Consider the following 11,356-nt stretch of genomic DNA (forward strand, 5'->3'; position numbering starts at 1 on the left):
AGGGGAGAGTGGCTGCAGTGGGAACCTTAGTCATACCTAGGAAAGGCACTTAGCCAATTAGGACCCCCAAACACACCCTCAAATCTTTGTTTTTCTATTTTCCTGTCCCTTAAAGAGTCATGAAGAAAATGTTATTTGAATCAAATAAATCTCACTATAAGGTCAGCGGGTGAGCACAGTGGTTTAGGTGCTGGAATCCCATGTAGTTGACAGTAGTTTGAGTTCTGGACCCAGTGGCTTGTAATTCACAGCAGACGTGTGTGCATGCCCAAAATCCCAAGAGGAGAATGGAGGAGAAGGGGCTGCAGCATGGCCATCCCCTTCAGGGTGATTTCTCACTTTCTGTCTCTCTGTCTCTCCAGAGAGTGCATGCACCCTATAACAAAAACCCATCTAAAAACAACAGCAACAACACCCATAAACTCACTATAGACACTTCTGGTGCAGGAACACACCCGCAACTCTTATCAGTTGCTTAAAAGCACAGGCTTTGGCTTTGGGCCCCTTGTTAACATTTTTGTTCCTATCTACACTAATTAGGCATAAGTGCAGGGACAGGAACTCCCCTGACGTGGGAAATGCTAGTGGCCTGTTAGAAGCTGCCTGCAAGTGCTTCTCAGCTCTTCTGTTCAGACAAAATGCTCACACTGCACAGGTATTGAATTTTAGAGTGCTCCCAAGTTTTGAGAGCTGCTTGTGAAGGTTTTGAGGTATCTTTAAAAAAAAAATACTTATTTTATTTAACTTTATTTATTTATTTTAATTTAACCAGAGATAGAGTGGGGGGCGGGGAGTGAGAAAGCAAACCGCCAGATCCAGGACTCAAACCACAGTTGGCCATGTGGCAGTCCAGTGCCCTAACTACCATGCCATTTGCCAGCTCCATGAGGAATCTTAGAACTGTATCAGTCTCTGCAGTCCTGCTCAGAGTCCAGCAAAGGTAAAGTGGTTGTTACCACTAGGCCCATCTGGGCCCTGTCCTCAGAGCCTAGGCCAGAAAAGCTCTGAGCTGCAGCCAGTGGGTACCTTCCTGAGCAAGTCCCTGGTGAGGGGAGCAGTGAGCAGGGCCATTTCTCACCTTCTCTGAGGCCTCGAAGGACAGTTGTTCCACCCTGTGCGGGGCAGCTGTCCTCCATGTGCTCCACAGGGGCTTTGTGGCCTGCCAGGCACTGTCCTCTGCTCCCCGTCCCTGGCAGAGAAGCACTGTGCACAGGACATTATGCCTGGGCCCGGCTCTTTCCAACTACAAAGACACCCCAGACAGGGCCTTAGACACAGGTGTGGGGTCTTCTCAGGCCTCTGCCAGGGAGGTTTTGGAATGTGTGGGCCGAGTTCCCAGGACCCCACCTGCCTTCTTGAAGACAGGCATGGAGCACTCTGGTGAGCTCTGAGCCATCAGCGCAGAGTTCAGCCTGGTGACAGACCACTTGTTTGTCCTGGGGCCCGCCTACTTCCTTTCTTCTCTGTGATAAATTCCAGCTCTGGGTTTGGGACAGTCCCCTGGAAAGATGAGCCAGCTGACCATGGACTTGTCCTCAGGGTTGATCAGCTGAGTCTCGGTCCAGGCTCCTCTAACCCAAGGGCACCAGGTGGGGTGGCTGCAGCTGCTAGAGACCTCTGCATTGCAGGAATTCAGAGACAGCTGGGACAGAGGCCCCTGTGGTCCTGCCATAGCTGGGAGACGAGTCAGGACGGTACGTGGCGGGAGACGCTTCCACACAGCAGTGCCCACACGGCCCCGCCGCTTCGGTCTCCCGGTTTTCTCTGTCGAAGTACGTGTTAAGATGGAAGTGCAAGGTGTCTGTGTGGGACGTAGCCCCCTCGTTCCCTCCTGCATCCCCTTGCGGGCAGCGTGGCCCCTGCCCTATGGGCGAGCTTTCCACTGGGCACTGCCTCTCACAGTGGTCATCGTGCCCCATGTGGGCCCACTCTCTGCTAGAGAGTGTCTGCCCACGGACCCACATCTCGGCCTCTCTCTGGCCTTAGTGCATGAAGGCCCTCCTGCCCAGAAGCGGCCCTTCCAAAGCTGCCACCTGCTCTGGCCTCTGGGACTCTGGCCAGGACAGAGGGCACCAAGGGAGCCTCAGCTGCTGCTGGCCCGCAGGGCGGGGGTGAGGCGGTGCTGCTCCCAGACTGCGTGGGGACAGGGAAGTGACCTGCGGGGGTGGACAGCGGCAGCTTTTCTGGGACTGGAAAGCTGCTGTCTGAAGACACGACTCTCGGAGTACTGTGTAATGGCAGAGCTGTGTGCCCTGAGAGCAGAGACAGTGAGTGTGCAGAGGCGTGGGGACACCCGCCCAGCTATGACTGACGTTGCTTACATTCCACGTCCAGCCAGGCCTCCACATTCCTTAGATTGCTGGAACTGGGGGAGGGGTCCTGCACGAAGCTAAGCCCCCCACTGTGGTGCAGCCACCACCTCTGAGCATGTGTGGGGCAGGGGAGGGGGCGGAGGCCTGCTGGGTCGCTCGGAGGGGCCTGGGAGAGCCGGGCCCCTGCCCTGTGTGGCTGGTCTGGACTCTACAGCGCCAAGGGAAGATGAAGAGTTGGTCACAGCTTCCACTGTGGACAGCCCAGCTGGTCACTCCCTCTGCTCAGCATGAAAATGAGCAGGGCCTGGGACGGGTGAGTAGCCCTGCTCTTGGCACCCCCCCACTTCTGGGTGACACCTGAGAAGGTGAAGGGTTGTGGGCCAAAGGTCAGGAGGCCCCTGCCAAGGAGGTGAGGAAGCCACAACCTCTGAGGAGTTGGATGGGAGGATGTGAATGTGGGCATCAGTCAGTGAGGAAGGGGGCACGGGAAGAGCCCAGGCGCCAGGCCTTCACAGTGGCAGGAGGGCCTGGGCGGCACCGTCAGGCTAGTCTGACCCGGCTCATTTGCACGAGCTCTGTGAAGGGAAGCAGGTCACCGTGGGGGGCCAGGTGGGAAACAGATGGATGCTCTGTGTGCTGGGACGATGGGATGCAGGAGGAGGAGGTGCTGGGACGATGGGCGCAGGAGGCGGAGGTGCTGGGACGATGGGCGCAGGAGGCGGAGGTGCTGGGACGATGGGCGCAGGAGGCGGAGGTGCTGGGACGATGGGCGCAGGAGGCGGAGGTGCTGGGACGATGGGCGCAGGAGGCGGAGGTGCTGGGACGATGGGCGCAGGAGGCGGAGGTGCTGGGACGATGGGCGCAGGAGGCGGAGGTGCTGGGACGATGGGCGCAGGAGGCGGAGGTGCTGGGACGATGGGCGCAGGAGGCGGAGGTGCTGGGACGATGGGCGCAGGAGGCGGAGGTGCTGGGACGATGGGCGCAGGAGGCGGAGGTGCTGGGACGATGGGCGCAGGAGGCGGAGGTGCTGGGACGATGGGCGCAGGAGGCGGAGGTGCTGGGACGATGGGCGCAGGAGGCGGAGGTGCTGGGACGATGGGCGCAGGAGGCGGAGGTGCTGGGACGATGGGCGCAGGAGGCGGAGGTGCTGGGACGATGGGCGCAGGAGGCGGAGGTGCTGGGACGATGGGCGCAGGAGGCGGAGGTGCTGGGACGATGGGCGCAGGAGGCGGAGGTGCTGGGACGATGGGCGCAGGAGGCGGAGGTGCTGGGACGATGGGCGCAGGAGGCGGAGGTGCTGGGACGATGGGCGCAGGAGGCGGAGGTGCTGGGACGATGGGCGCAGGAGGCGGAGGTGCTGGGACGATGGGCGCAGGAGGCGGAGGTGCTGGGACGATGGGCGCAGGAGGCGGAGGTGCTGGGACGATGGGCGCAGGAGGCGGAGGTGCTGGGACGATGGGCGCAGGAGGCGGAGGTGCTGGGACGATGGGCGCAGGAGGCGGAGGTGCTGGGACGATGGGCGCAGGAGGCGGAGGTGCTGGGACGATGGGCGCAGGAGGCGGAGGTGCTGGGACGATGGGCGCAGGAGGCGGAGGTGCTGGGACGATGGGCGCAGGAGGCGGAGGTGCTGGGACGATGGGCGCAGGAGGCGGAGGTGCTGGGACGATGGGCGCAGGAGGCGGAGGTGCTGGGACGATGGGCGCAGGAGGCGGAGGTGCTGGGACGATGGGCGCAGGAGGCGGAGGTGCTGGGACGATGGGCGCAGGAGGCGGAGGTGCTGGGACGATGGGCGCAGGAGGCGGAGGTGCTGGGACGATGGGCGCAGGAGGCGGAGGTGCTGGGACGATGGGCGCAGGAGGCGGAGGTGCTGGGACGATGGGCGCAGGAGGCGGAGGTGCTGGGACGATGGGCGCAGGAGGCGGAGGTGCTGGGACGATGGGATGCAGGAGGTGGAGGAGTGGGACGAGGGGACGCAGGAGGTGGAGGTGGGGGACGATGGGGCGCAGGAGGTGGAGGACAAGTGGGCCAAGCGGATGGGCCGGAGCTCTGAGCAGAGCCGGGCCCCCAGGCGATGAGCAGGGCCGGGCCCCCAGGCGATGAGCAGGGCCGGGCCCCCAGGCGATGAGCAGAGCCGGGTCCTATCTGCCTCAAAGCTCCCATCTGGGAAATGGGCCTGCGTTTTCCAGGCTGTGGAAGGGGATTTGGAGTCTAGGGAGGCTCCGTGGGCTGGGAACATGGCAGAGCTCACAGCCCCGAGTGCGGCTGCCTGCTGTTAGCGGGCTGCACCCCGGGGACCCTCCTTTTGTGAAAGCCACGAGCCTGGCCCCAGGGTTGGACGAGGCCCAGGGAGGACATGGCAGCAAAGAAGAGGCCTGTGTCCAGCCCAAGTCAGGGCTGGCCTGTGTGTCCAGACTGTCCTCCAAGCCTCTCTGAGCCCGGCTGGCAGTGTGTCCTCCTGTGCCTTCTAGCAGTCGACTTAAAGCCAGGGATTTGAAAGTGCTGGGCCGGATCCCACAGTCACAAGAAGCCATGTTGCCCCGCCCTGCGGCCCCGTTTCCAGCCACATTAGACTCATCGTCACCGTCCCTTTCCCAGAAGTGTCAACCACAGAGGGCTGACTGGAGACATGGCTGCTGGCCCCACCCTCACTTTCTCCATTCCCCATTTTCTCACCACTTCTTGTTGAGTTGGCTTCTTCTTTACCCCCTCATGCTTCGACTCCAGGCTGTGCCCTGCCTGCAGTTTTTTGTTTTTGTTTTTTTGTTTTGTTTTGTTTTTGAGAGGTTTTTGCTATAGGGCGCATGCACTCGCCAGAAAGACAGAGAGACAGAGAGATAGAAAGCAAAAAATCACCCCCCAGGGGGGATGGCCACATCACAATCCCTTCTCCTCCATTCTCCTCTTGGGATCTTGGGCATGCACGTACACGTGCCCGGTGTGAGTTTAAGCCATTGGGTCTGGGACTCCAACCGCGGTGACTACATGGGAGTTCCGCGACATAGCCATTACGCCAACTGCTGGTCCCCTGCCAGCAGTCTTTAAAAATTACTGATAAATTTTAAAAGCGTGTGAAAGCAGCTGACCCCTCCCTGGACACTGCACGATGGGTCCACCTGCCTGGTCTGCGCTCCTGCAGGCCCTTCACCTCTACACAGGGTGCTGGGGTGCTGCCCGTGAGTGAGGCTGCTGCTCCCCCCCCGCGGGCCGCTCCCCTCGGGGCTGCTCAGGCCACGGGCCAGGCCTGCTTATCCTTCTGGACCTGCCTGGCCAAGGTTGAGCTGGGGGGCCGCTGCTCACTGAGGCTTGAGTTGCTGAGATGAGGAGGTGACGGGGAGGGCACCTGTGTGATGAGGGTGAGTTGCCAAGGCAGGTGACTGAGCCCTCTCAGTCTTGCATCCTCGTAGTGACCCAAGGGGGCCCCACTGACACCCTCCTGCTGACTCCCCTCGCTCACTCCCATGGGCCCCAGCCCACTTGTACACAGGGCCTGACCAGTCCCAGGCCACACCTTCCCACCCGTGGGGACCTTGGGTTGAGAAGAGTCTTGGCAATGGGCAGGAGAGACCTAGACATGGAGCTGCGGAGGGGCCCTGGGCCAGCCTGAGACTCCTCCTCGGGGACCCGCTAAAATCCCCCGGTTCTGTGCCCTGCTCCCGCAGAGCGTGGGCACACTTCCTCGTACCTGTGTTTATGGAGCATGTGTTAGGGAGCAAGTGCTAAGAGTCAAGCTGAGGATAAAACACGGGTGTAATTCTCTGTCAGGGAAGTGGGACCAAATAGAACCGAGGCTCAAGTGCTGTTTTTCAAGTCCTTTTCCTCCAGTCGGAGCGGAGTGATCTATTTTCTCAATGCCATCAAATTCCCACACAGCAGAGAGTGAGGAGCAGCTGGCGCCGTGTACCCCTCAGAACCAGCAGCAGAACCAGCAGAGCCGCAGGAGCAGGGGCAGGGGCGGGGGTGGGCAGCTCCCCTCCTCACTCTGAGAGCTGCTGGTGCTCCCTCACTGGCCCTGGGCATGTTTGTGCGATTCCTGTCTGGGGATCTGGCAGTGCAAATGGCCCTTCCCTGGGTTTCCTTTGGCCTCACAGTCCCCTGTGGACACTGCCTGTGCCCCCTTTCTGCTCCTTGGTTCACAGAACTGTGCATTTTCTTGCCAGGAACACGTCTGCTATGTGTGTTGCAGACATTCTGACATCTTTTCCAGTTTTTTATCTTTTAACTATTAATTGGATGCAGGGGATTTGCCAGCGTCTCTGTACAATTTTCTTTTTTCATAGTTTAACAAATCTTCCCAGCCTTGAGTGTAGAAATACACTCTCCCGTGGCGTTCACATTCGAAGTTTGGTCTCATGCACGAGTCTTTACGCATCTGGAAGCAATCTTTCCGCGCTTGGCTTAAGACGGGGCTCCAGTTTCCCTTTTCTTGATGACCATACCAGCTCCCTGGCACCGTGCACTGACCTGCCCTGCACCCAGTGGGCCCACGTCTGCCCGCCCTGCAGCCTGCTCGTCTCCTCACCAGGGCCGCCGCCCTGAACTCCAGATGTGATTGCAGGGCTTGACCTGTGCTAGGGCAAGCTTTCCTGCCTTGTCTGCGTCCACACTCACCCTCGTGTTTATCTAGCACTGACTGTGTCAGGAAACATGTCAGAAACATCTGTCTTCTCGCAGTCTACATTCAAATGGGGCTATGTATCTGGGGGCTAGACTCTGAGCTGAGAGATCGTAGGTTCTGTGGAAAAGAGGGGAACAAGCTAGACTGCAAGTGATAGTGGGTGGGGGCTACCATTTAAATGGAAGGGCCAGACGAGGGCTTTAATTAATTAATTAATTAATTAAAAATAATGTTTCCACCTAACTTTATTTATTTATTTTAATTTGACCAGAGAGGGATAGAGCGAGAGCGAGAGAGAGAAAGTTACCAGGTCTAGGACTCGGACCGCAGTTGGCCATGTGGGAGTCCAGCGCTCCCAACCACCATGCCCAACCTGGGTTTTATTTTTTTTAGAGGTTTTTGCCTTAGGGTGCGTGCATTCACTGAAGAGAGAGAGACAGAGACAGTGAGATGGAAAGTGAGAAATCACCCCCAGGGTGGGGGTGATTGGGATGTTGGGCATGCATGCACATGCACCTGGTGTGATTTTCAAGCAACTGGGTCTGGTACTCGAACCTGGTCAGCCTTGTGGAAGTCTAGCGACAACCACTATGCTATCTGCTGGCCCCACAAGGACTCTCTTTAAAGGTAGTGTTTGAGCCAAACTTGAAGGGAGTGAGAGCCATAACCGTATGTAGCGGGAGCTCCCAGAGGCACTAGGCGTGGACCTGTGAGGTCGAGGGGTAAGGAAGCTGCTGTGGCTGGAGAGGCACAGGAGACAGGCTCAGAGGGTCTCTGTAGTGACCACGCTTTCACGCTGAGTGAGGCGGGAACACGGTCATGACATTCTCCTTAGTCCCCGTGAGTCACGGCCCTTGCTTCTAACAGATCTCACGCGTCCCAGTTTAGGTGAGGGACCCCACAGTCTCACGCTGCGTCATGCGGCACACCCTGCCCTATGCACACCCATTCTGTGCACCGCCATTCGGGTTGTTCTGTTTATGGCTGTTACAGATTGTGCTGCCATGATTTGGCACATGTGCGTGGGTGGGTACCACCCTCGTGCCTATGCCAGGCATAGGGGTGTGATATGTTCAACACCAGCTGAGAACACACATGGTCTTCCTGATTGGCTTCCAGCTCACCAACCACCAGAGGAGGGTACTCAATGTTGCTCATCCTTGGCGACCTTTGGTGCTCCCAGCAACCTACGGGTCAGCCCCGTTAGTGACGTGGGGTGGCGTTTCTGTAGGTAGTTTCCAGGTCACTAAAGATGCTGGTCATGTTTTCCCATGTTATCTGGTCACACAAATTGTAAAAATTTCTATGTTTTCCTTTACTTCACAATTTTAACATTTATATTTAGATCTTTTGTGCATTTGGGCTTAACCATTATGTATAGTGTGAGGCAAGAGTTGGGGTGCTCTTCTTCTCAGCATTTACCAACATGGCCATGTACACAGACATTTGTTTGTGAACACTCTAGCTTGTCTGTGATCTACACACCTAATGCGGGGACCACGCAGAACACACATGGTCTTCCTGATTGGCTTCCAGCTCACCAACCACCAGAGGAGGGTACTCAATGTTGCTCATCCTTGGCGACCTTTGGTGCTCCCAGCAACCTACGGGTCAGCCCCGTTAGTGACGTGGGGTGGCGTTTCTGTAGGTAGTTTCCAGGTCACTAAAGATGCTGGTCATGTTTTCCCATGTTATCTGGTCACACAAATTGTAAAAATTTCTATGTTTTCCTTTACTTCACAATTTTAACATTTATATTTAGATCTTTTGTGCATTTGGGCTTAACCATTATGTATAGTGTGAGGCAAGAGTTGGGGTGCTCTTCTTCTCAGCATTTACCAACATGGCCATGTACACAGACATTTGTTTGTGAACACTCTAGCTTGTCTGTGATGTACACACCTAACACGGGGACCACGCTCTCCGTCTGTGATGTACACACCTAACACGGGGACCACGCTCTCCGTCTGTGATCTACACACCTAACACGGGGACCACGCTCTCCGTCTGTGATCTACACACCTAACACGGGGACCACACTTTTTGCAGTTCTACATTAGGAACTGAAATCAAGTGTTATAAACGGTCTAAATTTGTTCTTTCTTAAAATTGTTTTGACTAAACTAGTTTTTTTTGCTTTTTTATATAAAGTTAATTTGAATCAATTTTTACAAAAACAAATGCCTGCTGATTTTGATAAAGATCAAGTTTAATGAATAGACATTTTAGATTGCATTTTCTAAGTCATAAACATGGGATATCTTTCCATTTGCTCAGTTCTTAATTTCTCAGCAATGTTTTGTACAGATCTTACACACATTTTGTTAATTTATTCTTAAGTATATCATGTTTGTGGGTATTTTTATAAATGTTTATTTTTATTTTTTTTGGAGAGGTTTTTGCTATACGGCGCGTGTGCTCACCAGAAAGACAGAGAGACAGAAAGCGAGAAATCACACACACACCCCACCCCCCATGGTTGCTGGCCACACTGCAATCCCTTCTCTTCCATTCTCCTCTCAGGATCTTGGGCACACACACACACACACAGACACACACACACAGTGTGAGTTTATGCCACTGGGTCCAGGACTTGAACCGCGGTCGACAACATAACATAGGAGTCCAGCAACGTAGCCATTATGCCAACTGCTGGTCCCCATATAAATGTTTATTTTTGCATGTTGTTTATTTTATTTTCCAATTGCTGTCGCTGGTATCTAGAAATACAATTGACTTTTGTATATTGCTTTGTATTCTATGACATTTTAAAGTCATTTATTCATTTTAGTAGTTTAAATGTATTTTAGGATTGTCCATGAACACAATACTGTTATTTGTAAATAGACTCTACTTCTTTTACCATCTATCCGCTTCTCATCTCTTGCCTTATTGAACTGGCCGCATCAACCTCTGCCTTTAGTGGGTGTCTGGCCATTCTCATTCATTCTCATTCAATGCAGCTATTGACAGCTGTGATCAGGTCTCTCATCTTTTTTTCTTAATTTTGTAGAACGTGTACACTCACCTGAGAGAGACTGAGAGACAGAGAGAGGGAAAGGGAAAGGAAAAGCCACTGCCCCGGGGCGGGGGGGGGCATGCTTTAATCTTCTCCTGTCCTCTCCGGGTTTCGGGCCTGCACTTACAGTGCAGAGTGCAGAGTGCAGAGTGGATCTGAGTCCCCACCACCTTGCCCTCAAGCCAGCTCTGTGACTCCAGGGCTCTGCGGGCTCATCCCAGCTCACGTGTCTTCCGTCGGATCTGTGCCCGCAGTGCCGTGGCCCCTGAGCCCGGGGATGCTGCATGTCACACCCCAGGGCCTGTCAGATACCCACATCCTGCGGGCGGCCCTCTCCGCTTTCCTGCCCACACCCGGGTTAGCCTGCTTATTAAGCAGGCGGACACTCTGGTCTCTATTGTGGGACTGTGAGGGCCTATCTCCACAGCTGTGGATAATCTAGCCCTGGCTCTGGGCTGGGAAGGAGCTGGAATCTAAATATTGGACTTCCGGCTTACTAAACAAGGGTAGTCCCAGCATTCGCCGCTCTAGAGTGATAGCAAATTTGCACATTCCCCGTTTGCTCTGCAACTCAAGGGGATACTGCAGTGGGTGTCACTGCCAGTGGGTGGCCCCAGGAAATAGCCAAGTGCTGTCATCACCTCAGCATTGGTGGGGGGGCGCGGGGGCCCATCCCAGGCCCTGGCAGGACAGGGATGACTGGCCCTCCCAGGCCTGGGGCGCAGGGGCACCCGCCATGGCACGGGCCAGGGAGGCTCCTCGGAAGCCTGTGGCAGTCCCTGCTGAGCACGCGGTTCTCCCTCAGACACGTGGGCAGAGGCGTAGCAAGGAGTCCGAACTGGGAGAAAGTTAGTCTCACCGGAAGCAAAGCAATGCAAAGCGGGGAGTAAGGTCCTTGCACCCCTGGCCAGGCTGTGGCCCTGAGAATCAGGCCCCACTTCCTGGAAGGACTGTCAGTGTCCTCTGGAAAGCCCAGGCTGCCGACCTGCTCGGTCCAGCCTTGACAAGCCATTTCTAAGAGCACGGATTTATGAGCAAATGCGCTCTCACAGCCTGCCTTCTCCGGGGCAAGGACACCTCTGCGCGCTTCTTCAGCACCCGCGAGACTCTGCTGGGGCTGACGCCGCCTCAGCTGTGCCCAGCAGCAAGGCCCCTGGTTCCAGGAAGGGAGGTGGCCCAGTGCTGTGGGTCCTGGGGCCTCCCTTCTCCAGGGCCAATGTATGAAGAGGCCGGCCTCGTCCCCACCTGCTCACCTGGGGAGAAGCCCCACCTCTCCAGCCCCCACCTGGTCTGCAGGCCCACAGCCCTTGCCCTGTCCCTCGCGTTCCCCAAGGGCCTGGCTGTCCCTGCGGGCCACCCGCCCAGCCTGCTGAAAGCCCCGGCTGTTCACTTAGCTCCCCCTAGAGCGTC

The 11,356-nt window shown here is 56.3% G+C and overlaps 1 protein-coding gene across 1 annotated transcript in view; it reads right to left on the reverse strand.

The window, feature by feature from the left end:
- Positions 1-2,872: 2,872 nt before the first annotated feature.
- The window catches only part of LOC106735403 (basic proline-rich protein-like), an 8,852-nt gene continuing 368 nt past the window's right edge, over positions 2,873-11,356 (reverse strand). The window contains exons 2-3 of the mRNA XM_014589768.1: positions 4,317-4,499; positions 2,873-4,239 (exon numbers count right to left, since the gene is read on the reverse strand). Of these exons, the coding sequence (XP_014445254.1) occupies positions 2,873-4,239; positions 4,317-4,499 (1,550 nt within the window). The remainder of the gene's footprint in view (positions 4,240-4,316; positions 4,500-11,356) is intronic.

This window comes from Tupaia chinensis, unplaced genomic scaffold (assembly GCF_000334495.1).
Source record: "Tupaia chinensis unplaced genomic scaffold, TupChi_1.0 Scaffold000377_4, whole genome shotgun sequence".
Lineage (NCBI taxonomy): Eukaryota > Metazoa > Chordata > Mammalia > Scandentia > Tupaiidae > Tupaia > Tupaia belangeri.